The 27,278-nt window shown below is 46.7% G+C and overlaps 1 protein-coding gene across 1 annotated transcript in view; it reads right to left on the bottom strand.

The window, feature by feature from the left end:
* Positions 1–6,622: 6,622 nt before the first annotated feature.
* The window catches only part of ERCC6L2 (ERCC excision repair 6 like 2), a 60,322-nt gene continuing 39,666 nt past the window's right edge, over positions 6,623–27,278 (bottom strand). The window contains exons 16-19 of the mRNA XM_058657356.1: positions 25,648–26,794; positions 22,936–23,090; positions 8,836–8,999; positions 6,623–7,668 (exon numbers count right to left, since the gene is read on the bottom strand). Coding sequence (XP_058513339.1) covers positions 6,714–7,668; positions 8,836–8,999; positions 22,936–23,090; positions 25,648–26,794 — 2,421 coding nt within the window. The 3' untranslated portion in view covers positions 6,623–6,713. The remainder of the gene's footprint in view (positions 7,669–8,835; positions 9,000–22,935; positions 23,091–25,647; positions 26,795–27,278) is intronic.

A 27,278-nucleotide genomic window follows, 5' to 3' on the forward strand; every position in this document is an offset into this window, starting at 1 on the left:
ACATACCCAGTACCACTCACACACATTCATTCGCACACTCAGAGGATCAAACACACACTCACACACTTGTTCACATACTCATTGATACCCACACACAGACTGATCCACTTATACAATACACTCACACAAATGCATTCATGCATACGCATATTCTCTTACACACACGTACTACTCACACAGCACGCATGCACACACACACACACACACACACACACACACACACACACTCACACTCTCTCTCTCTCTCTGCCCTTACCCTGACAGGCCGTGAATGACAGCAGGAAGCCCGCCATCAGCATTGGGGTGGGGGGCGGTTTCCAGGGCTAAGGTGGTGGGCCCTTGGTCAGCGAGGAGTGGATGAAGAAAGGCACAAGCTCCCCGTGCTGAGGAGCCCTCCCTGGCTCTCAGTTTTGTATAGGTTCAGTTTTGGCCGTTGCAGCCATTTGGGGGAGTAAACCCAATGAACAGAAGACCTCTCGCTTTCCGCTTCTCTAAAATCTACCTTTCAATTAACGTAAACTTTTTTAAAAATAGAGAAGTGGATCTTGAGAAGGGACAAGCAGTTCTCTGTGAGGACTCGGGACTGGCTTCCAGGGGTCGTCAGAGTGTTAGACTGTGATCCAGTCCAACCTGGCACCCAGCCAGGCCCCCAGTGGCCAGTTCCCCAGCGGTGACCATTTGATGTTTTGTCTAAATCCCTTGCAGCTCTCTGCATTCCCCTCTGTTTGCTGTCCTGTACCCAGGGAAGACTGGAGAAAAACCTTTCTTACTGTTTCAAAGATGGCCCAGCTGAGGAGGCGTAGTAGAGTGCCCCAGGTCCAGTACAAGCTCAATGTAGAGGATTCTGGGGCTCCGTTTGGAAATGGCACTGAATTTAAAAAAACAAATACACTTTGTAGGTATTGGCCTAGAAAACATTAGAACATGGTTAGAGGAGGCACGTTTGCCAGGGTGTAGAGTGAGCCTGAGAAAAAAAAACCAGTGGAACCGGAAGGAGTGAGGGGGGCAGAGGAAAACCAGATACTCGCTGGTTCTCTCTGAATTTTGCGTTTGGATCTACCCAGCAAAAAGAGTGGGGAATTCTATTAAAAAACAAAACAAAAAAAGCAACAAGACCACTGGAGGGATGTGTATTTTGGAGGATGGGGGAGGCAAAAATGCTATCTGATGGGTGAGTGTACAGAAATGGGAACTGGGATTCAGCTTCAGTCACCACTGAGGGCGTCTCCCCTGCTGGCCAGCTGGCGACTGTCTGTCTGTCGTATGCAGGTTGCAGAGGATGGCATGACAGGGATTGTGGCCAATGCTTGGGGGCAGGAGGCTGAGGGCCAGGGACCCTCGAGGTGCTCCTGCTGGGCCCTGGAAAGGGGCCACCGTCCACCCACGCACCCTACTGCCAACCTAAGGAAGTGAAGACAGCTGTGGTGAGTGCCAGGGTGGAGGAGAGAACAAGTGCTGGAGACCTTTTTCCATTTGCCCATCCTGGAAACTCCACCATTCATCCACTCACACAAGTGCAGGAGGCACGAACTGCACCTGTCGCCAGCCACCCACCCACTTGGCGCTGCCGGCCGGTCGACCCTGGCTGCCGTCTGGCCAAGGCCATGGCTGGCGCGGCGCCTCTCCGCTTCCATGGGACCTGCACAGCTTCCTGCAGACCCCACCACCATGCGTGGAGCAACAGGGCCACGGAGACCAAGCCTCTGTGCCTCCGTTTCCTCTTCTATAAAACACACGTCACAATAACAGGACGAAGGCTTCAGACTGTAAAGTTACGCATGTGATGGAAAAACCTGGGCATGGCCTTATTATTACTTCGTACCAAAAATTTATCTTTGGATTCCATGTTTCCTTGACGTTTTATTGCGTCTCCCCTGTACACCTGCCAGGACGAATAGCTGGGCACATTAAAAGAGAAAATGAACCAGCTGTGGCTCACAGACTCCATGTGGGAAGCCCCACGTGGGCCACGATGTCGGCTGCGTCTTCTGTCTAACCGGCCCGAGACAGGCGCACGGCAGCCTCAGTGTCCGCGCGCTTCCCTGCTCCGAGTGAAGAAAATGGATTAAGGACGGAGAGAAGGCAGCATCGGAGTCCACGGGAGTCCAGACGGGAGGCGCGGGGCAGGCCTCGCGCCCTTGGCAGCGGGACGCAGGAAGCACTCCGAAGGAGCGTTCCTCCTCGACGCTCGGGAACAGGTTGGGAACGGGCTTCTGGCCCGGGGTGCGCGCGGGGGGTGGAAGGGAGGCGGAAAGGGAGCTGCTGGCCCGGCTGGGGCGTGGGGAGATGGGGTTCCCGCCCCTCGGCGGTGAGGGGATCTGCGTTCCCGCACAAGTGGAGGCCAGCTGCGCGGCCCCCAGGGGTGGATGCGGTGCCTGGCTTGGGTAGCAAAGGTGCTCGGTTTCCTTTCTCCGCCTTCCCGGCTCCCCGTCCGGACCATAGGAACCCACTGCCGCAGCTCACAGTCAGTGGCTGTGTCCAGGCCCGGCGCGGGGACCCTCTCCTCCCAATCGCGGGTGGGCAGCTGTGGAAGGCTTGCCCGTATCATCACGGCTCTCAAGCCTTCTCTGTCCTACTGCCCGGGGTTCCCCCTCCGTGCGCGGCTGCCCGGGGAGTGCCTGAGGGTTTCCAGCGCCAGGGAACCCGCAGGCAGGAACTCCCTGCAGCTCGGCCTGATCCGCGTGGAGCACGTGCAGGGAGCGTTTCCCGCCGGTGTGGCCGGGCAGAACAACGTGCGCGTGTTCCAGTTCCAACACCTGCAGCGTGAACGCATGAGGCTCATCAGGTGCAGTGGCCCCTCCACATTCCTGAGCTCGGAGTTTGCCTGAGAGCAGGTGCAGGAGAGGCCAGCCCGGAGTGGGCCTGCAGACCTGAAGAGGCCAGGGTGCGGCACTGGCTCTTCCACCTCCTCTGCGGACCACCTCTTTCTTGCCAGAGTCAGTGCAAAAACATGAACCCCTTTTCCAAACCGTGTACATTCCTGCTTATTTGGGGTTTTGAAGGCCAATGGAGACATCCTAGGTCAAGGCAACGTCTAGTTGCCTTCTCTGCAATTTGAGCCTAGCCCTTCCACCTAGGGCATACCTTGGACGTCTTATGTGCCTCATTTCGGCCACTAGGAGGGGCCCCTGGGTAGGCCTCGTCTTCCTGTGTAAAGCTGCATAATATTTCACTCTTGCTGCATTGCGCTGATGGTTGTCGTTGTTGCTTGAAGGTTTGAGCTATTGCGAAGAATGAAGGATGCTGCTGTGGATAAAGACACACAAGGGCAGCATTCCTGCAGAACAGGATATTTTGGGGCAACCATACATGCTGCACCACGGGTTTGGCTGTCCATGAGTGTCCCTTGGGGTTCCCTAAGAGCCACTGTGGAAATGGTCCCTCGGGGACAGGCAGGTCATGCGGTGTGGCATGCCCAAAGCCTTAGTGGGTTAGCTCCCGTGTGCTGGTTCTGGCCCGCCTGGCTAGGAGCTCATGGTCCCACGTGCAGGCAGGACAGGGCAGGGTAGGTACATCTCCAGAGTGGCCCTCCCTCCTGCCACAGATGTCCCTGGCCCATGTGCACAGTGCGGCCACCCTGGGGGACCGTGGCTTCTAAAGTGTCCCTCAAGGCCCTCCAGGGGCAACTGTGGAGAATGCTTGCATGAGAAGCAGCCTTTGCTCTCAACACCTCAACAGGCTCAATGATCCTAGGTGGGTCCTGGAGCCTTCTCTAACTAGATTAGCAACTGAACCACTATTTCCATCTGTGGCATAATCTATGTCCTTGAAGGCCAAGTGGTTTGGTCCCTGAACCTACGTGGCAGATCTGGAAGAAGCTCCTGACTTTGGTCTGGTCTATTTGGGGAGTAAATCAATAGATGGAAGGTGGCTTTCTCTGAATTCTACCTTTCAAGTAAGTAAATCAGTCATGAAAACAGAGTAAGGCAGCTAATCTCAGGGTTGTCAATAAACCCTTGGGAATTCAAGTGCACAGCACTCCGTGTTTATCTTGCCTCAGTTTGCAACATTCACAGCGGCATGGTGATGCTAATAGCTGGAAAGTAACCCTGTGTTTAAAAAGATGTACAAAGGACAAGGACTACAGCCAGTAGAACCACTGTCCTTTGCATTTGGGAGGTGGTTTGCTTAGCTAAAATCTCATCACAGTGGTTTTCAAACAGGCGTTCCCTGCCGTCACAGCATTGTTAACCTCTACTTAATTGTTTGAATCATCAGCTTCTACACTGTAGCTCAGTGGCTTTATAGAGAAAAAACACGTGCTTGCGTGTCAGCAGCCCTGCCTGCCTCTAATCGCGAGGAAGCGGAGGCTGAAGACAGCTGAGCGCTTTGCTTTATTCTATCAGTGTCATTGGCCAAACTTGGTGACAGCATCCCAGGGCGGGGATGGGGTGGCGTGGGCGGTAGGAAGGTTTTCGCCGCAGCCCTTTCCTAGGCACTGTAGTCATTGATGATGGAACCGACTCTTGCCACTGGTCCAGCGAAGAGCATCCACCCCAACAGATTTCCTCGCAAACACTGACCGGCCTCTGCACCCTGCCTGCTCCCTTGTGATGATACAGGTAGTAATAGTGATGATTGTTTTATGGACAACTGTTGGAAACTAATTTTTAAGCTTGGGCTTACGTTTCTACTGATATATATTTTTAAAGATTTATTCTGTTTTTATTTGAAAAGTAGATTTTTTTTTTTTTTACATAGAGAGGAGAGACAGATCTTCCAGCTGCTGGTTCATTGCCCAAACAGCTGCAACAGCTGGAGCTGACCCAATTTGAAGCCAGGAGTCAGGAGCTTCTTCCAGGTCTCCTAGCTGGGTGCAGGGTCGCAAGGCCTTGAATCAACCTCCACTGCTTTCCTAGGCCACAGGCAGGGAGCTGGATGGGAAGTAGAGCAGCTGGGGCTGGAATCGGCATCTCTATAGGATGCTGGCCCCACAGGTGAAGGCTTAGCCCACTAGACCACACTGTTGGCCCTAGGGCCGACATCGTGGCCCCCACATGGGCTCTCATTAGTAAGAGTTTCTTTGCTAGTACGTATGTGAGGTTGAATAGTACAGTGCTAATATGTGTATGAATGTTATCTTGATTATAAGGTCATACCTGTGTAAAACAGTTTTAAAGTGCACTTTATTAAAATGTCTCAACGATGCTGTCTAGTATTACAGATAGAGACACAGCAGGGTCCACTTGGTTCCCAAAGCTGCAGTCGACCACAAAATGAATGCCATCTATGCCAAGCCTACTGCGGACTGGATGATGCATTTATTTCCTATAAAGTCCCCAGTGGTAGAAGTCTGGTAAATCTGGGAGACAACTCAAGAGCAGGTGGCAAACAAAAGGACTGGCTGTATAACCTGAAGGCAGTGGTTTTCAAATCATGCTTCCCAGATACCAGTGGGTCAGAAAACCAAGGGGTTACGACAGCAACATACACACACACGCACACCAGCCTAGCAGAGGAAAATGTCCAGGTGCTGTTGCATGCCTTAAAGAGTATTAATTCATAAACATTTTATTTCTGTATTCATATGTAATGGATCATGATACAAAACACATTTCATCATTCTCTAGGGCCAAGCACTGTTGTCCTAGAGAAAAATGGACTTGACCATTCAGTCAATTGAGAAAAGGTTTCTGTTTATTCGCTTGGTTTCTGAGCGGAGGCGCTACCTCTTGCGTGCTCAGGAGTTCTCTGTCTCCAGTGCTTCTGAGTACACCCACTGCCTGAAGAACGCCTCTTCCTGGGGAGCCCCGGGAGCCTAGCTGAGGGAATGTTGTGACAACATGTCTGACCTGGGATCTGTGCAGCCTCAGCTCCCTCCCTCCCGTGTGCCAGGCAGGCACGGCCCCAGGAGCCTCACAGACACGAGTCCGCAGAGCAGTGGCATCCTGCTTATTCCTGTAGTTACACCTCATCGGCAAAGAACACAGAGCCGGAGTAGATACTTTTAAATAAATGTATTGAACAGAACATTCCAGTTGGTTCATAAAACTGTACAGAATAGATTCAACAAAAATGTGATAGTTTCAAGGAAAGCCCGATGTTGACTCGTGTAGACTCGTGTCTAGTTATAAAAGCGCTATGCAAAGCCTGACTGACCTCAATCGATTGTCATCAAGTTGTAAGATAAACACATAAATACAAGGCCAGGCACTGGTATCCGTGGCTACTGTTGGTAATCTGATTACGTTAGCATTACACGTGATGTCACAGCTATGCAGCATGCGCCCTGCGATGTCACCGAATTACCATTTTAATCCCATACCGTGATTCATTACCACATATGACTTTCAATAATAGTACATGATACGTAGGGGAAAGGAAAAACGCAATTATTTTCCAAATAGTAGGAAAAAAACACATCTGCGTGTACCTCATGTGGGGGGTGGATGGGCATGATCTGGCCCATGACTGAACGAACCATGGAACTTAGGGGAGCAAACTGAAGCTTTTCTTTATTTTAATTTTTATTTTTCCTTTTTAACCTGTAAGGACGCTCTTGATCAAGTTCAAACCCTTCTTCTTTCGTATTGCAAAACACGCACATCAGGGCAACTGACTTCTCTCGGGTCACTTAATTTCACCGATAGCAGATCTAGAATCATCTTCCAGATACCAAAGACGACGGGCCACGATGACACCCTGGACATTTCACAGTGAGGACGTGCTGAAGGCTTAGGCTGACAGACGGAGCGAGATGTGGCGTCCAGGGCTCAGGTGCAGGCCCCGGGGCTGCTCTGTGTGGGGCTGGCTGTGCTCTCCTCTGGGTCACTGGGGCAGAAGGTCTTCCACAGGAACTTGTCATTGGACTTCCAGAGAGAAGCCTCTAGCTGCCCTTTCCCCCTGGAGGGAGCGGGCCTGGGCACCTTCTCACACAAAGTCTCTATCGTCGCCAGGTCGGTGAGTTTGCTAAGGCTGTCAGCGTTCTGCTCGTTCAAGATGTCCCAGAAGTCTTTGGGCCTCTGCTTTGCTTTTTCTACGGGCCCTGCAGGGGTTCTCTTTGGCGTCTGTACAGGAACACTCCGGTGACTTTTAAAGAGGTCGTCAAGAATGGAGGTGTCCCCCAGTAAGCCTGCCATAGAGGTGCTGTCTACTGCTCGGTTTTCGACCGCCTTGTTTTCCAACCGGGACAGCCTGCTCCCTGGAAGGCCTGTGCTGGGAAGGTCTTGTTGGGCTTGCATGGTGTCTGCTGACCGTGTCCCGCGTCCTTCCGAGTTCCCGTCTGGGGCACTGGATGCTGTGGTACCTCTGGAAGTATGGCTGCTTCTCCCCTCATCCGTCTCTTGGGGACAGCCAAGGGCTCTGACCTCATCAGAAAGCACTTCTTGACTGGCATTGTCATTCTGAAACAGAACTGATTTCCCTTTGTGAGCGATTTTGCTGGCAGACTCGTTGAAGGCCAAAGCTTGGGAACTGGATGACTTAACCTGGGTAACAGGTTCTCTTTTGCAAGACCGGTTCCCGCCGCTGCGCCCTTTCTTGCTGGTGGATGTGACGACTTCGGGAGCAGACTCGACTGTGTAGAGTTCTCCCAGCTCCGGGTACTGAGAGGTATAGAAGTCTCTGAGCATTGTTTGTCGCTCTTCTGAACTGGCGTTGGTTATAACTCTGGCAAACTCCTTTATGGAAGCTGATTTAAAATAGGAGGCCATTTCTTCAAACTGCTTTCTAGAGATTTAATGAACAAAACGGGTGGTTATTTTTAGGTGCGCGTTATTGTTAGGACCACATCATAAATGATAGGGTATATGGAGGCGAAGCAATGTTCTTTCAATGTCTGCTCAATTCCATCATGAAAGTGCCTTCCATCCCAGTAAATATGACCTCCTTCCTCATGCTACTGACAAAAATATTTCAGCACATGAAATCACCAGCTCTTAGAATGACTTTGATTTATACTTAAAGGCATTTCTGATAAATTATGAGATCCCAGCATGCCGTTCCTCCCGTGAGCTGATTTACGGGTGACACGAGAACCATAATTTACATCATGCACACTCGAAGTCTATATTACATTCAAGTCCTGTGAAATACATGGTCGGCCCACGCAGGGTCTTAGGAAAGCAAAAAATTTTTTTCTGAAAAAGAAAGAAAAGAAAAACCCTTTCCTTCTCTCTCCTTATAGGGCCCAACTGGCCCAACTTGGGTATGAAGAGCTAAACTAAAAGGTCTGACACTATTGCAGAAGTGAGGTGTGATCCTGGTGCCAGGCACTGACAATGTTTGTTAGTGTGTGTGAGGGAGTGGGCCTTGTGGAACCCTGGGGCAAGATGTGGGCAAAGATCCCCTCCTGCCGAGTGACAGGAGAGGGTGCTGCGGCCTGAGCTCTCTCCCCCATTTTGCTGAATTCCCAAGGACAGGCACAGCACCCACAGGAGGTAATTAAGGACAGAAGATGCCATGAGGATGCGGCCTGATTCTACTTGGATTGGTTTCTCACATGAAGAGATGTCACAGGGATAAGGGGTCTTTCCCTACATGTTCCTCTCTGTGGCTGATCACCTGCAAGCCAGTGGACATCTTGCCCTGGGGGGTCCCCAGCCTTGAGGACTGCACGCTGCAGAACTTACCACAATGCCTGGGCACCTGTTAGGTGCCTGATGACTGAAAAGTGAATGAACAAAATGTACTTAAGTCCTTCCTTTCTGTAGACCACGTGAGTTTGTGAATAAGATACATGTAGGGATTGGCTTTCTGAAAGCATTTAAAGTGGGATTTTAAAAAAAAGTGTACGGTGAATCCAAATGACTTTTGAAATACGCATCTGTGCATTTTGCCAAGGAGAAGCTCTCCCTGGGGTCACTCGCTGGCCTAGTGCTGGCGCAGATGACGCACCTGCGGATTCTGTTCGGCGTTTCTCCGACTATGAAGGTGCTCTGGCCGGTACGGTAGACTCGCTTCTTCCTCTGGCTCACAGGGTGTGAAAGGTAAAGGGGAGACGAAACGCCTCCTTCCCGGGGCGGCTGGCCCTCCGCTTCGTTTGCTTTTTCTTTATACGTCTGAGAAAACGAAAAGGAAGTGAAAAAAAAAAATCAGGAAAACCAGTCCTTTTTGGTCAAATGAAAACAACATTTTATCTTTTTATTTCTTCCAATACTCTTTAGCTCTGGGCCCACATCTTTAAAAGGGTGCTATGGAAAGGCAGGCACTTGATTTGGTGGTTGCATGCATTCCATTTCAAAGTACTGGCTCCAAGTACTGGCTCCACTCAGGATTCCAGCTTCCGACTAAGGCGCACCCTGGGAGGCAGTGCTGATGGCAAGGGAGCTGGACTTAAGGGGAGAGGGGGATCTTGGCTCCCAGCTTTGGCCAGCCTTAAATTCTATACCCACTTAAACTATCATTTAAGAAATGTTCTGACGGACAAACACTACTACAGTCTATTAGACACACAGTCTTGCAGATATAATCATTTTTCTTTTGAAATCTTTATATATTTTATTTATATATAGGTAGTTTTAGGAGCATAATAATATTTCCCACCCACTCCTCCCTTCTTCCTTTCTTGTTTTTCTTTTAATTTTTAAAAATGAATGATTCAATTTTGGTAGTTTTTAGATTGTTAAGTTTTCTAATGCAACTGTAAAATGTATTTGAAAAATATGAAGACATATTAAAATATGCAATGGTAGCTTTAAATATTTAAAATAAATAATGGCAGCCTTTAGCATTTCAAGTTCTACAAGACATATACTAGGATTATACTAAGTAATGGGAAACTTTTGAAAATAAACTTTTTTTTTCTCTAACAGATGCCAAGATGAATCCATGTCAGGAGAACTAACTCTCCGTGATTCCCCGTACAAGTTCCTTGTCCTGGGGAAGTGTTGGTTACTGCAGAAAAGGGCCTCACCCCGCCTGGATCACAGGAGGAGACATTCAGACAAGCTCTAATGATCAATGCTTTCCTTTTGCTTTCAGAATTAGATATAAGGCAACATGTGTGTGTTTTCATTGAAACAGCATGTATTGAAAGGCTCAGCTGAAGAAAGTGTTATATTCTGCATATCAATTGGTAGGAAAACAAAACAAAACAAATTCAGATCTGCAGATAACAATGCTTAAAAAGAGCCCGCTAAAAAAAGGAGAAAAAGGGACACCCCTCCTACCTTAGGGTTGCTTTGATTACATTAGCCTACAGATGGATTTTATCTTTACATAGTAGGAAACTACAGTGAATAGTTTAGAGACTGTATAAGGAGAAAAATCTCCTCCTATTGCTATTCTTTGAAGTATGATGCAATTTTGGAGGCAGCTTAGTTAACAGCTGCAGAGGGCACCTAGGTGGGAGTGGCAAGATGACACAAGTGGATGGCGATGGACTGTTCCTATATCCTTGGGGTGAGAAGCCCCCCAAGCAAAGCCCAAGCAGGTTCCATTCCTGTTCTGGCAGGACAAACACTCAGCAGTCTCCATCCTTCTCAGGTTCCTCAGGCTAGTTCCTGGAGACAGGTGGGAAGTCAGGCAGGCAGTGTTGATTCCTTCTGCTCTCCTCATCTGTACAACAGCCTCCCCCCCGCCTCCCCCTACACACACACACACCTGGCAGAGGCAGCTTGGAAGGGGATGGTGGACGGTGAAGTAGGACAGCCTGGTAGGACTGACAGCCTGGTCATGGCAGGCAATCGGTGCTTTGTCAGATCTTAGGAAGCAAGTTTGGAATGAGTCTGTCTACTGGGGGATCTTTCCAGGACACACTTCATAGAGTACAGCTGAGCAGTGTTTACATCATAGCCGCATGAACCTTCCTCAGCGCCTTAGGGAGGACATTCTGGTACTCAGGTGATTAGGGAGAGGATCAAGGGAGCTGGAGAAGCCAGTGCAGTGACAACACACTAATCCTCTGTCTGTGGTACCAGCATCTTATATGAGCTCCAGTTCATGTCCTAACTGCATTGCTTCTGACCCAGCTCACTGCTTATGGACTGGGAAAACAGTGGAGGATGGTCAAAGGCCTTGGGACCATGCATCTGTGTGGGAGATCCGGAAGAACCTCCTGTCTCCTGCCTTCGGATTGGCCCAGCACTGGCTGTAGTGACCATTTGGGGAGTGAACCGGCAAATGGAAAATCTTCTTGTGGTAATTTTCAAGTAAAATAAATAAATCTTAAAAGAGAGATTAAAAAAAAAAGGGAATTGAATGGTCTAGATGGCTTGGACCGATTGAGAATCTCAAATAGAAGCTTCACTAAGAGTTCTGATTCTGAGATCACTGGAAGATCTGCCCAACAGAGGAAAGTTCTTTGGTCTACAGCTTATTCCTGAGAATGGCACAGAGCTTGACAAACACCCAAGGCTCACCGTGTGGTCCACACGCCCCCATGCTGGCCTGAGCATGCCAGCTTTGCCCCAGTGTACACAATCAAGTGCTCTTTCATCTTGCTTCTTCATTAAACCTTGAATAGCAAAGTCGGAGAGGCAGCCATGCTTTTGTTTACACATCTGTTCAAACAAATGATTAAAAAAGAAATCTCCCTTTGGGTAAGGGCCAAACCCTGTAAACACAGCGAAAGTCATACACTTGCTTGCCTTTCCGAGTACTATAAAAACACACAGCACACTCTATGGATATTCACTCCCATGGTAACTGAGAATCTACGGTGACAAAAACTTCCAAGGCACTTTGTGTGAAAAATCCCCCAAGTAACTGTTCAAAGTTGCTGCCCAGAGACAAGGTGATGGTAAATGTGGTTTTCCAATTCTCAACAAAAACCAAGGGCACCTAGGAGCTACCTCTAAATTGTCTGAACTCATTATTTGGACAAAAGCCAGCTGGGTTAGACAGGACCCTCCACAAACACATGTTACAGTCAAAATTTCTGCTTACGTTTGGAAAGGATGTTCAAATTTGAAAAAAACAAACACTTGGATGGAAATCTGCAACCTTTCCGTGGAGAGGGGAGGCTCAAGTTTCTAACTAAGGGTCTATTTTCCTCCTGGATGGGGAAACGGTTACAATGAAGCTTAAGTCTTCTTTCTCCACGTATTACCTGCTTTCTGAGTGAGTCACAAAAGGACAACTTTATATTGGCTGCTCTGGCCTATTTAAAAAAAAAATCCACAATACTGAATATAACTCTTCAAACTCATACAGGTTGAATTAAATATGAATGTAGAAGTTTGTGGAGGTTTAGAATCACTTAGATCGTCCATCCCTGATCTGGAAGGCAGAGAGGACAGCAAGTGCTGGCAAAGCAGGTTGGGGGCAGACGGGCACATGCTACAGATGGGACATATCAACTCCACCTCCCCAGAGCCGGCCAACCTCCAGGCTCTGCCATTCATGACCGCAGCAGTGAACCGTGGGAAAAGACCAGGTGAGCCCTTGGGCCTGACTCAGCCCCTTACTGTGTAAACTTTGGTAGTTTTCTGGGTCTTTTTCAGCCTCATGGTCTGGGGGATGATGAAAGATTTGGGGACTGGGGATTTGGATTGGGACTCTTTCCTAAGGGTCTCTTTCAAATTGAAACACCATGATCTACCAGTCTTGACAGGATCTCCAATGAAGCGCTCGTGGGTAGCCCCCGCATCCCATGGCCTTGACTTCTACTTTAGATTTTGCCATGCACTGAGTTTTATTTATGCTACTGTCACAGTTCCTCTAAAGCTTATTAGAAGACACCACTCCCTGCAATTTGAAGATTCCAGAGGAGTGGTGTTGGTGGTGATAGGTTAAGGCAGCCTTTGCTGGTAAGCACGCATGCCCGCCTGCATTTCCCAGGGGTGGGTGCGGCCTGTTTATTTCCCTCCTTCAACAGCCTCTAGCTGGGTTGGGGGCTCAGGCTGATTCGGTTCAAGGCCACCACTGGCTCTCTAGTGTTGGGGAAGGACATTTACCTGGTGGAGAGGTGTAGTGCACAGTATTACTGTTAGCAATAAAGAGCTGAGACAGGCACGTGATTGACCTGTTTCAGTAAACATCACTGGGCACTCCTGAGCTCTGCAGGAGAAAGGGGAAAGCTGAACGATAACGCATTCTGCCAGGATGACGTCACGATGCTATGGACTTCTCCTATGCTCTGGCACAGTAGTTCTGAGGCCTTTGGGTCTCAGGATCCCTTTCCACTTTAAAAATGAATGGGGAGGGGGTACCAGGGAAAGGGAACGGGAAATCCCACAGCCTATGGAATTGTATCTTAAAACAATAATAAAAAAATAATTTAAAAAAACCCCAAGATTAAAACAGAAAAAAGAATGGTGTGTCTGGGGTAGGTGGGTGGCGGGTGCGATAGCCTAGTGGCTAAAGTCTCATCTTGTATCCGCTGGGATACCATATGGGAGCAAATTTGTTTTCTGGCTGCTCCACTTCTCATCCAACTCCCTGCCTGTGGCCTGGGGAAGCAGTTGAAGGGCCAAAGTCTTGGGACCTTGCACCTATGTGGGAGACCTGAACAATCTCCTGCCTTCTGGCTTCAAATAAACTCAGCTCTGGTCATTGCGGCCACTTGGAGGAGTGAACCAGCAGATGGGAGATCTTCCTCTTTGTATTTCCTTCTCGCTGTAGATTTGCCTTTCCAGTAAAAAATACAATAAATCTTAAAAAAAAAAAAAAGAATAAGGATCTCAAATAGCTTTTTAAATTTTGAAAATCCAAAATCCTTATTAATTCATTAAAACAATAATATGCCATTATGTGTTAATATCAATATCTTTCCTTTTTAAATATAACAAAATAAGAACCCTATTCTTTTAGAAAGCAAACAAAAAATTAGAAGGGTGGCTCTGTTTTACGTTTTGCAAATGTCCTTAGTTTAATAAAACACAGCTGGCATTTCTGTCTTTGTTGTTGCTTTAACTACAAGCTCTGGGAAGACCTTCTGAGGAGAGCTTGTGGTGGGAGGCCACAGCATCAGCTGGTCCACGCTCTGGAGTCTGATGGGAGCCTGATCACGTGGTGAGCAGCTAGGAAGAATCTGCACTTGAACCAGCATTCTGCAGAACCGCTGAGGCCACACCCCCGGTGAGCAGACCCCCCTCAGATGCTAAAATCAGATCAAGTCCCCACCCTTAATCCAGCTATTGTCCACATTCAGACAGTAGAGTTTAAGCATCTGCGTGAGTTTGTGGGGGACAGGCCCGCTGTCCCCCCGACACTGGCGCTTTCCGGATTCTGCACTCAATCCGCCGTGACGTGTGTTGATATGTTTGCTTGTTAACATTTCCCGCTGGTCATCTGGAAAACACTGACTAGCTGACTTACGGAGATCTTCCAAGTAGTGACACATGTGACTGTACAACACTGGAAAATCATTCTTATTACTACTGGAAAAATGTTTCCGTACTGGAAAGCAGCAAAGTTACAGTGGCAGAGATAAAACAGTTTGGTGTTTTAATTTTCACATGCCAGTCTGAACTTCATCACTGGCACCAAGTACAGTCCATTCTGTGAAGGGATGTACTGACTAGGGTCATTTTTGAGAAACTTTCAAGACCCCAGGTTTGAACAACCATAGGCTGTCTGTCACTGTTTGAAGCAGGGGTTGCTTCAGACAATTGATGTTGGTTGGGATTATGGTTAAAACTATACAAGGGCTGTATGCATATCTTTCAGTTCATCATACAGAATACAAAAACTAAAAGGTGTGAAACGTGATAAAATTAATCAACTTTACTGCTTCAACAGTGATATGCACAAGGGAAACCCGTGTCCTTTGCTTCTAAGTATGCGGTGCTCCGGCACCTCTAACTACTGGTGCAATTTAGGGCCATGGCCAGTCAGCGTCCCCACCACGGCCTCTGAAGCTGTAGGCACTTATACTGTGAAAGCAGTTCCGACTCTGCAGACACCCTGGACGAGTGTCGGAGATGGGAGGGGTGCATGGGCCACCTTTGGGAGCTCCTGATTGCCACATGATAAACTGGCCCACTCGCATTCAGAACACTCCTGATCCCTCTCTGCTAGGAACTCTGACTCCAGCTGGCTTTGGGCTTCCCTTTGGGCTCTACGCACACATGTGCATGAATACCGATTACATGCGCCTGCACTGGCCCCAGTTCTTGGCTGTCTTCATCATGAATGGTTAGATACCTAACACATCTTGACAATCATCAGAGTAAAAACTCTAACACCTTCATCTATTTGGGTCAGTTTAGCATTTTTCAATGATTTCCCTAAATACAGTGCCTATTCCCAATCCCCCATGCAACATTCACTAGCCCCTTTTGTCCAACATAATCTAGTTTCTTCACTAGCTACCAAATGCCTCATCGTGTTTATTCCTGGTTCCAAATGTCCTCAGATTTGCCTCTGCCGCACATCATCCACCCACGCTTACAGGTCCAGCTTCATGACACCTGTCTTGCATACCTTTTTAAAATGTTTTCATCATTACTTCAATTTCTTACGTGATATTATAGAAATGCAATCTAGCTTGATCGAAGATTTTATATAATCACAAACATTAGGCTAAACTAAGCATCCTATAGTACTGCATGCAGGTAGGAGATTCTAATTCACTGAGCAAAGACATAATAAAACAGATAGGATCTGTGTTATGGTTTGAGTATGATTTTGTCCCTGAAATCTTGCAGGAAATTAACAGCTCCTCTTTGCCCCAATCATAAATAATGGCACTAAGAAGGCAGAAACTGAATCTAATTACAGTGTTGAGGGGTGAGGCCTCTGAGAAGTGATCAGACTGGATTGAGCTATGGGGTGGAACCTCCAAGACTGAATCCTGGTGGCCTGCACCAGGACACCCAGAGAGACCACCCAGACAGATCCAGGCCAGCTCTGTCTTTGCCCTATGCTACTGTGAGACTAGGCCAGAACATCCTCACCAGAGGCTGACCCCATGGGGCCTACCTGATGGTGGACTGTGGGCCTCCAGAGCCATGAGTGAGAGCACACTTTTGAGATTAGCCTGCCTCTGGTATTTTGTCACAGCAATGAGAAGCTGACAGCTCAAAGCTCTTTGAACATGCATCCGTCCATGCTGCCTCAAACTATCTGGATTACTTAGATCTTGTCTCTTTAACTGGACCACACATTCTTCTAATCCATACAACCACGTAGTTTTGAAAAAAGTAAGTGCTGAGTCATATATCTACAGTGCCTGCTGGATAACTGCTAACTTGTACAAATGTAACACAAGGAAAAAAGATCAATTTTGGGGAGACATCTACCAAAAATTTTTATGAACAATGTAAAAAGTTTTCACTGTTAAAGCATTCTTCGTTTCATCTGCCTTACACACGCAGTAAAACAGAGGACATGACTTTCTCAGCCTACATTTTTTAAAAAGATTTCTTTCCAATTCCATCTGGATGCAGTAGGTGTTAAACAGTCTTGAGAACAGTTCACAGATTGAGATCTGATTCTGATAGTAACTTGGCTGTGTAATGCTGGACAATTCTAAACAGAAACAGCAACTTACCAGCAAATTGGCTGGTTCTAAGTTAAAGGGGTTATTAGTTTTATCAGAAAAATTGCAAGAATATCGAAATTCCACCACAGACTTATTTGTCCTATCCAACAAGAATGCCAACAAAAGAATTCCCTAAAAAAAAAAAAAAGACTTTTTAAAAGAAATGATAGAGTCAACCCACCCAAGTTTTTTCTGTTTCTTGTTTTTTATAGTTATTGAAGTGAAGGTTCATAGGCTGCCTGGGAAAATTACAAGAACGATTTGTCCTACTGGGGAAGGGAAGTGGAAATGTCCCAAACAAAATGGAGACTAAAGGGGATGACAGAAGGAAAGCTGCAGAAGATGGAGAAGTAGAAGACAACAGCACCCGAGCTGACCACTCACTGCTAAGCCATGGCCAGAGGGAACTCACTCAATTCTCCAGGTTTTCAAAATCAGTGCAAGCTGATGTTTGGGTCAAATGGTCTCCAACAATCCTTCAAATTTTGAAATGTTGTTTCTCAAACCTCACGATTTTTACTTTACTTGCTGTACAGAGGTTCAGAATTCCTACGTGCAGAGGCAGGATCCTCAGATGACAACGTCTTAGGTGTTCCCATGAAGTGTGTCCCACTAACACCACAGCTTTCAGGGAGGTAATGGAACACCCACTAGGCAGCCGCAATCAGCACTTAATGAGACATTAAGAGACAGCATTTTCAGACCTACTTGGAATCCTCTAATTATTCAAAACATAGATACTGCTAAAGAAATCAAATCCAAAGGGTAGGACTTTTTTTTTGTTGGTGGGGGTTCTAAAGACCATTAGATACTTATAGCATCAATTAGCAGGCCACACAAAATTGTCAACTAAAATATTAGCTTGTTTTAGATGAACTGAATTTTGAGTCCTACCTGCAGTTGGCCTTGGTGGCGTCTGATTAAATAATGTTGCTGGTCTCACATAGCCTGTGGGCCGAATGTCCCATCCCCCTGTGTGCAACTAGGACACTGACCAGGAAGGAGGAATCAGACTACTTCCTAATGGGCACAGTTCACTATTAGGTTAATTCATAATTCCTTTCAACTACTTCTTCCCCTGGAATGATCTTTGTAGCTGTCAGTCACAATTCATAGCCAAGTCCCTCCCCTATAACACTGGAGACCTGGCTCTGATATTTTTCAAGCTATTCTTTTTTTTAATTATTATTTATTATTTGTAATTCATTAATTACATTGTATTATGTGACACAGTTTCATAGGTACTTGGGTTCTCCCCATCCCTCCCCAAACCCTCCCACCATGGTGGATTCCTCCACCTTGTTGCATAACCACAGCTCAAGTTCAGTTGAGATTTCCCCACTGCAAGCGTATACCAAACATAGAGTCCAGCATCTTATTGTCCCGTCAAGTTCAACGGCTTCTTAGGTATACCCTCTCTGGTCTGAAGACAGAGCCAGCAGAGTATCATCCCAGTCAATTGAAAGCTCCAATATACCATCAGCAAAAATTTACATCATTATGGAATTAATTGACATAGTAATGAGTAACCAATATGTTAAAAGTAAATGCGAGTTCCTAGCCACCTTCATTCAAGCTATTCTAAAACATTCTATTATTACTACTGTTATTAGCAACACAGAGCGACAGATGACTGCCCAGACTCGAGAGGTGTCTTATCCATCATTCCTGGTGGCGAGCATCAATCGCAATTACAGTGATGAAAACGGTACTTGCAGTCATTTCAATGCTTTTCAACAAAATGTTGAATGTGTCTATCAGCTCATTGGTTACATTCCTCCATGAGTCCTGGCAGTGGCACTGTGACGAAGGTGCCACAGCTCTGCACAGCTGCCAGACTAGCAGGGGACAGGCTGCTCCCTCCGACTAAGCAACATGCTGCTTCATTCAAATGCCATCCAATCCTTCTGAAATGAACTACCATTGCAAATCAAGCCTAGTTGTTGGCACAGAAACACATGCCAACTCTGGTCACAGCATTCCATGCATTTACACATGCAACTTAAAAAAATCTGTTTCTTTGCTAAAATTAAAGAATAATTTTCTGATGCAAGCACCATCACACTAAAATTCAGCCAGAGGAAGAAAAACAGTAAGAATAATAATAATAAAAAAATCCCACCCAGTAAGAGTTAATTGTGCTACATGCTGAAGCCATAAACCTTACTTACTGGACTACTTCATAAACTAGTCATTTGTGAACAATTACTTAGAGCCATCAAGCCATTCATTATCCTGAAAACCAGGATAATGGAATGCCCTATCTCCCCAAAGTCTGTTCACTGTAAACAATCTCTCCCTCCTTGCTGACTCCCAAAAGCTGTATAAACATACCAGAATCAAACCCACCAGAGCTCCCAGAGAACTGTCTTCAAATAGTGTACAACATGCCAATCTAACATGAACACTAGAAGTTCTTGCTACCACAACATTTTGTATTGACAGTACCTCGGAGCAGGGCATCAACTTGCACTGGCTGCGACACCTCCCCCACCTTGGACCTACCAAGGTTCATGGCACGCTTCCTTCTCTCATTTACACAATGATCCGCTGACATAAAGAAGGGTTTACTGTGAACCCAAGTTCCACTACAAAGCAACCCGTTATTGCTCTGTCAAACAGTGGCAAGAGTGCCAAGTGTCTGTCATCCAAGTCAGGGGATTAAGTCTTCTTTTATAGTCTGATACTTGTACCAATTTATATATAAAAAATACAGATATAGTTTCTCAGAGCTGGACCCAGTCTATATTTTGGCTTGGGTTCAGGCAGCAGAGGTTGAGTGTGACAGCTGGCAGGAAACCGAGAGAAGAACACATCCTCATCCTTCAGTGGCCACATCTCCGTTGCCATAGTGATTAATCCTTGGCTGAATGCTGTCTTTGTACCCTTCTTTTCAGAAAACTTTAAGTAAACTGCAGCTGAAAACAGGCAGTTGACTGTAAAGAGGAGGCATGGCATCACAGACAGGTAGAGTGATGTTCCGTGACATAGCTCCACACGTTAAAAGAACAAACTAACTCTCATTAAGATATTGTTCATGTCTTGCGATGCTTCAAACATTTCTTTTCAGTTAGGGGGTAAAACGGTGTCAGGTTTTCCCCTGCTGTTATCAGAGCCCTGATCTTACACAATGAACTGTAGTCTGAAACCGGTGAAAAACAGCCAAGCGCAAGGGAGCTCTTCACGTGGGCATCACTGCGGCTCGCATTACCAAATGATAACGATGGGGAGGTTTGTTTGAGGAGAGCGGGGTTGTACATAAACCTGAAGACACCACGGCAAGCATGGATGAGGTGGTGTGTTCAGGCCTTCGCCCAATCCGAACAGCAGGTTCACTCTGCCTAGCATTAATTACATCAGAAAGCAGAGACAGGTCCCAGGGGCTTCTCCAGGACTGTGAGGTCCACTGCCTCTCCCTCCTCAGTCTCCCACTTAAGACACACAGACTTTTGTGATTTAGACAGAAGCTCAACTCAGGCCCAAACAGAGCATTCCTCAGAAGGTGAAATCCCAACATAGTGTGGCCGTAGCTGTGCTTGTGCCGGCTTTATTCAAATGCACAGGGTTGGTTTGCTTATAAAGTGAGGCATCCGGTCGCAGACACACGCCCCCCCACACCATCTTTTCAAACATAAGGAAAGTTATTTAATAACATCTCGAGGACAGACATGAAGCGCTCTGGAGAATTCTCAGGCATTAGCAGGTTGGGGACCCGAGCCCCACCTGAGGCACTGTGCTGGAGCTGGGAGGTATGGCTTCTTGGCAGACTTGGAGCAAGGGGCGTGCAGGTATTTTCCAACGCTGTGACCAAATCTCTTTTGTTCTTACTTCATTTCCCTCTCCCTCTTTCTTCCCATAGCTATTTACACTTTTTCCTCCAAAAAACAGCAAAACTCACGGTTGCCACCCACCATGACAGAACAAGCTTGGAAATCTCCTGGAGAGTGACACAGATATCTCCAAGATGATGGGGCCTCAGGCATTTCCCAGTGACAGGTGCGTATCACAGAAACGGCGACCTGGGACAATTAAATCCAAGACTGGGGCCATCTTACTTGCAGGAATTGTACGGAAGGTTTTGAAATGCTGGAATGGAATTCCGCTGCCTCAGTACTAGAAGCGGGCCACCGTGTGCGTGTGCTGACACATCCTGTTTTGGGCGTCTAGCTTGGGTGGCATGGGATTGGGGTTAGTGCTTTGAAAACGGCCTTGATTTTTTTTTCTTTTCTTTTTTTTTTAAGAGCCACCGAGATCGAGTCACTTAACCACACATTCCTTCCTACTCTCTGGAAACGGTCAGCTAAGATGGGTGTGTGACGGGTGTGCACACAGCCTGGATGGGTAGCTGAGGGACCCCTGGGGGCACACAGTCCGCTCTGGCTCCTGGGAAGAGGTGCCTGCCTCTCACACGTGAAGCCACTGCAGAGAGCAGTGAGGACCGCGCTGTCCACCACCCAGCTGCGGGGGGCAAACTGCATCTCCAGCACTTCCGCTTTTGTAACTTTCCCTAGGAAGGTGCGGAGGGCCTGTTCACTGCTTCTGTATCTAGGAGGGACTTCTCAAGTCATTTCTAAAGGAATTAACATGCCTGTACATGTCAACAGCTATACAACCTTAATGTTTGTTTGGAAAAAGATTTATTTATTTTTATTGGAAAGTCAGATATACAGAACAGAAGAGAGACAGAGAGGAAGCCCTTCCGCTCATTGATTCACTTCCCAAGCAGCTGCAACGGCCAGAACTGCACCGATCTAAAGCCAGGAGCCTGGAGCTTCTTCCAGTTCTCCCACTTGGGTACAGGGTCCCAAGACTTTGGGCCATCCTCAACTGCTTTCCCAGGCCACAAGAGGGGGCTGGATGGGAAGAGGGGCCACTGGGATATGAACTGGCACCCATACGGGATCCTGGCGTAGGCAAGGCAAGGACTTTAGCCACTAGGCTACCGCTCTAGGCCCCCCAAAATGACCTTTTTAGAAAGGGCATCATTTGGGAAAAAAAAAGAACCCAATAAAAATTACCCATTTAAAGGAGTCCATTTACAAATGGAGACAGTCCAAGTGCACTGATGAAAAGACAAAGAAAATGAGGTCCATATACAAACAGAATATTACTCCGCAATCAGAAAGGAATGAAATCAGAGACGGGGGAGGGAAGTAAGAAGAAACAGAAGGGGAATGTTCAATGAGTAGGTGGGCGTAAGATGTTCTAGGGTTTGTCTTCACAGGAGGACTGTCTATTAACATGCATTAACTGGCATGTACTACATACATTTCTTTAGTCAGAAACACAAACTAGGAGACAGGAATTTAAACATTTTCACTATAAATAAATGTTAATGTTAGAAGAGATATATTACTCTAGTTGGACATAATGCAATGAATCCATGAATCCAAATTGGCAACCCCATACATATGAATTCTATGTGTCCATTAAATATTTTTTTTAACTAAGAAAGATTTTTGACATACTCTTTATCCTGATAGAGCAAACTTCTGAGAAACTCAGTAAGCATCATCCCACATTTTTGGATGGCTGCGGGAGTTGTCTCTGGGGGTGGCTGAGAGACGGTGTACCCTTAGATCAACTGGGAACTTGAGAAGGCAGCAGGCTTGGGTCATGAAGGAATCCCCTGGTGAGTGTCGTTATATACTCTGGTTTTATCGCTAAGACAATCTGAAGACACAGGCAAATGAAGACGGCTTGACAGACCTGAGGCATTCTTTCTCCCCTCTGTTCTGAAAAATGGTACTACAGATCACCATTGCATACACTGTGCGCACCTCTATGGGCCACAAAAATGAGATAGTTAAATTACTCCTCAGACAAGTAGCTCTAAGGAATTAAGAAATAATAATCCAGCAATAAAATATTTTTAAAATCCTTGATGCAAGTGACTCTGAATAAACAAATCATATCACAACTATATCAAACTTATCCATCCCTGCAAGCAGTAATTTCAAGTGGGAAGAGCCTATACAAAATGTTTATTTAACAATATATTTAAAAATCACCTTAAAAATGTAAATCCTACATGAGGTTACTTATTGCTGAATCTCTCCATTTTAAAGAAAAAAGAAAATTTAGATGAAATCTAAGCACACACTTTCCTTCTGTCTCGTGTGCAGAACTGAACTGGGTTCCGGTGGAACTGCATGATTCCCTTAGACTCGTCTTCCTCAAGGGATCAAATTCTAACTCGGGGGTGGAGGGCATCAGTGATTCGACGTTATTAGGTCTTTACAAAGCTCCTTCTGAAAGATCACGGACGTGTGTACCATGGAGACATGCATGAATTGCACAAAACTTCTGCTCAAATACTCCTGTCTTCTAGATTCTGTGAGCTGTTTGACATGCTTTGGTAGACTCACATTTGTCTTTTAAATCTAAAACAGCTCCTCTGACTCTAGTTCCCCAACAGGTGTTTGATTTTCCCCCTTATTCACATGTCACAGTGAGTGTTAGTAGCTGCTTTTGAGGGAGTATCTGATGGAGATTCTACCGAGTGTCTTTCTAGGGAGGGGAAAAAAATGAGGCTAAAAATCAAAGACGGCATTCTTCCCCCTTCTTACCTTAGAACTGCAAACAGCTATGTTGGCAGGAAGCTGGGAAAACTGCTTCAATTCAAACACGTCTCGAGTGGCCCATCGACTCATGTGATTCTCAGCTTTGCTGGATCCGATCACCTTCTGGTTGGAATGAATGTAGGCCACTTCTTGAACTCCACCTAGGAGGCAAGCGGGACTGTCAGGTGCGGTCTCAGCAGGAAGTGACATGACTTCAGCAACAGGGAACCACAGGGACCCCTGTACACCTTCCACAAGAGTTACACATTCAGTTTGTGTGTTAACATCACAATATTCTTTCAAAAACAAAACCAACCTAGTAGCATCAGTTGTGTGTTGACCTACAGGGGAGGATTTGGGCAACGGGTTCTCCCTTAGCAACAGAAGAGTGGCACTCTCCACGGTTCACCCTGAAACCGGGGGTTTTGGCCAAGAGGAATGTCATGGTGAGAGTTCTCCACGCTTGTTGTCTCTGTTCATTTCAACAAGTTGTTTATTCATGGAAGGAGCAGGGCTGGCCCTATCTGTATCTTTAATTGTGGTGCTGATCACACCAGTGACGGAACAGGACCCTGGGGTTTATGACCAGGGAGCTGAGTTTGGCCGGCTTCGCTCAGTGTGACTATTTCTATTTTGTCTTTTTTGCTCACATGCCACAGAATGTCAAGATGGGAACAAATTTTTAGGAAATGAGAAAAAAGTGAATGCATGCCTTTATAACAAAATCAGATGACAAGATAGTCCCATGAGCCCTAAACTACTACAAGCAAGAAGGGACAACCCAACAATCAGCCACTCTCTGGATGGTCTCAGCATTGGAGCTGAGCAAGAGGGCAGCAACTGGGTGGTATCTGGCAGACTTGGGCACAGCAGGCTCTGGAAGAGCCCAGACATTCGAGAGGTGGCAGGCAGCACACGGACAGCTAGGGAGAGCAGTGAGGGGGAAGACAGGCTCTCTAGTGCTGAGGCAAACCCACCCACCAGGGATCCCAGCCCTGCAGGGCCCAAAACAGACAGCAAAGGAACTGAGCGGGAACCAAAATGAGCAGCCAAGGAAGGACAGAATGGGGGAAAGAGAAACAGACATGAAATTGTACCACAGTTCTGAACACTACACAAGAATGATGCATGGGTCTCTGAGGAGTTAGAAAAGATTTCCTAAACTCTGCCTCACTTAAAAAAAAAAAAAAAAGAACCTCATGGCTAATCATCTCATATTAAAGTGAGCAAGAGAAAAGTACCAGGGTCAACTACCAAGAAAATTATCATGAAAAAAAAATCATTAAAAAAATGAATAAGCAGCAAAACACAGCAAAGATGTGTTCACCAAATAGCTTTATATTTATAGCTACCTGCAAACTAAGAAAAAGCAAGGTCTTAACAGGAAAATATATAAAGTGATATCTGTATTTCTGATGATTTGGATGCAATAAACCCATTTTCTAAATGGGAGAGTATATGCTAAAAAGATTAAACAAACAACAACAACAACAACAACAAAAACTCTAAATGTCCCAGTTACTACATAGTGGTAGTATCACTATTTTAAGAAAAATAATTAAGAATGAAAAACATTACATTAAGAAGAAAAACTTGCACTAAGCAATAGTGGAAAATGAGGGGTAAAACTTCTTCACAAAAGCATTGTAAGTAAGGAAGGTGAGGAAAGGAGACAAGTAGAACATACTCTTCCGCAACACTATATAAACGAACAGGTATAGAGAGTAAGCATCAACAGCTGTTGAGACCATGAAGACGCAGGACAGCAAATATCTTGTGACTCTCACAGTCCGGCCAAACACCAACTTTTGTTTGGCTAAAGGAACTGAGTCTGATTCAGTCGGATCCTCCATTTGGTTTGCTTCCCAAATGGCCATCATGGCTGGGCGTGGGCCAGGAGCTTCATCCACGTCTTTCATGTGGATGGAAGGGGCCAGAGCACTTGGGCCAACTTCGGCTTCTTTTCCAGGCTCAGCAGCAGGAAACTGAGTGCTTAACTGCAGCTGCTGGAACTTGAACTCAGACAGATGCAGGCGGTACGGATGGTGGCTCAACGTGCTACGCCACAGCACTGGTACCCCAGGGTTTTTGAAGATAAAACTATAAGGCATTAAAAGAGAAGCAGATCACATAAAAACTCTTAAAAATAGATGAGGCAGGGATTGAATATTCCATATGGGCTTTGGTTCCATCCCCAGTTCTCCACTTTGCATCCAGCTCCCTGTTAATGTGCCTGGGAAAGCAGTGGAGGATGGTCCAAGTACTAGGGTCCCTGCACCCATGTGGGAGACCAGGATGGAGTTCCAGGCTCCTGGCTTACGCCTGGACCAGACTTGACAAGTGCAACTATTTGGAGAATTAACCAGTGGATGGAAGTTTTCTCTCTGCATAATTCTGCTTTCAAATAAAAATAAATAATGTAAAAAGGTGGATGAGGTTAAACTGTGATATCCACAGATGCTTATTTATGGGACAAGAATGACTATGGATGTCAGAAGAACTGGGCTGGGATCTGGATGAGGCACACGGAGGGGCCCCTGGGACGGAAGACAAGGTTTGCGTCTTGATCACATGTGGTCCTTCCGCCTGCCACCCACTCCCATTCTTACTCGTACCTCAGTGGAGCACCTTGACTTTACAAGCTAACTCTCAAGGATCTGTTATGGAACTGACTGGACCAGACAAACACCATCACGTTTTCAAAATGCGTTCAGTTACCTAGAAGTATATCCATGGATTCACACATCTGCTCTTGACTCTCAACAGTCTCGTTCGAAAATTTCATGGATTTGCTTGGCACAAAAGTGCTGTTTTCCTTAGTGTGCTTTGGCAATTTTGAAGAGGGATGGATTCTATCTTTTGTAGCCGTGGCTTTGAGGCTCTGTCTAGAGCAACTGAAGGGACTGGCAGGTGAATCGTCATCGGAGGATGAAAAGCCGTCAATGGTCTGGGAGTTACTGCCTTCACCCACGGCACACAGTCGGCTTGTGCGCTTCCTGGCTTCAGTAAAACTGCACAGCTGTCTCCTGATTCCCTTCTTCCTGTCGGGCCTCACTGGCCTAGTGGCTCTCTGCTTTCTCACTCTTGACGTGGAAGAGATGTCAACGTCGTCAGATTCATCACTAATGTCACTGGGGCCCTTTCTTTCCATCACAGGTTTCAGCGTTGTGTACCCAGGTTTTGAATTGCTGGGAACTTGCACGCTTCCTCTGTCTTCGGCCCTTTTCCCATCACCGTCATTTCTTACATTTGCAGGAGTTTCTGCTCCCGAGTCCTCACATCCCCCCATGGCTGGCTTGCTCAGAGTTGTATCCTGGGTGGGAAATATGACGTCACTGTCATCCGACTCCGTGACCTCTCGTGAGGTGCAGCGGCGCTCGGCTGTACTTTTAAAGTTCTTCTCACCATCAGACTCGGAAGAAGCACTCTGCTCTAAAGTCTCGTCACTTTTTCCAAAAACGTACTTCTCAACTGGAGTCGGGATGCTACTGAATTTGGGTTGCTGGGAGGCAGCCAGGGAGTCCTGTTGTTTCTGACAAGCAGCTTCTCTGGCTTCTGCTGAAGGGTGTGGGGGCGGCCCCTGCTCATCAGCACTTTGGTCGGCAGAGGTGACACTTCCATTGCTGTCCTCTGCAGCATTACGTTTGGTCTCCAACAACTTAGAGAAGCCACACTGGAGTAGGGTGAGCTGCCCCGCAGGACCCGAAGCTCTACTGGAATCAGATGTTTTGCTTCCTGCAGTCTTTGTTCTCGAGGTCCCCCCCGATTCGTCCTCACTGAAGTCACTGCAGAGGTCCCACGCTGCCTTTGCTGTTGGCTCCACAGCTTGCTCTGAGCCTCTGGGTTCTGGATTGATGGGCTCTCTCTAGGTGAGAAGCAATGGCGGAAACATCACAAAATGTCCAGATGATCCTGAAATCTCTCACGGGGGAAGGGAATAAACTTTGGGCAGATAATCTGGGCACCACCGTGTCAGGTGGTGGTTTCTAGAGATGCATTTAATAAGCAAAGGTAAAACTCAGTAGTATAGTTGGCACAGTTCTATTTATTTTCAGGTTAACAGCTTTCTAAAATCAACAGGAGGTTAAACCAGAGTATCAGTTGGTACAGGTACAGCTTCGCAGACTACAGGGACTCACAGCTGTGGCCTCTCACACAGTGACACTTTACAACAAAGTCAAGTCACAGGCCTTAACAGGGCACACATGCCATGACTGGACGATTCTTTTGATTACAAATCAGCCCAGTGGGATCTGGATCATTAGAAATGAGCAAAATTTTGAAATAATATGTAGAAATTTGCTATCTTCCCCATAGAATCAGAGTTAAATACACCCTTCAGTTTCCCA

The sequence above is a fragment of the Ochotona princeps genome, chromosome 31 (assembly GCF_030435755.1).
Source record: "Ochotona princeps isolate mOchPri1 chromosome 31, mOchPri1.hap1, whole genome shotgun sequence".
NCBI lineage: Eukaryota > Metazoa > Chordata > Mammalia > Lagomorpha > Ochotonidae > Ochotona > Ochotona princeps.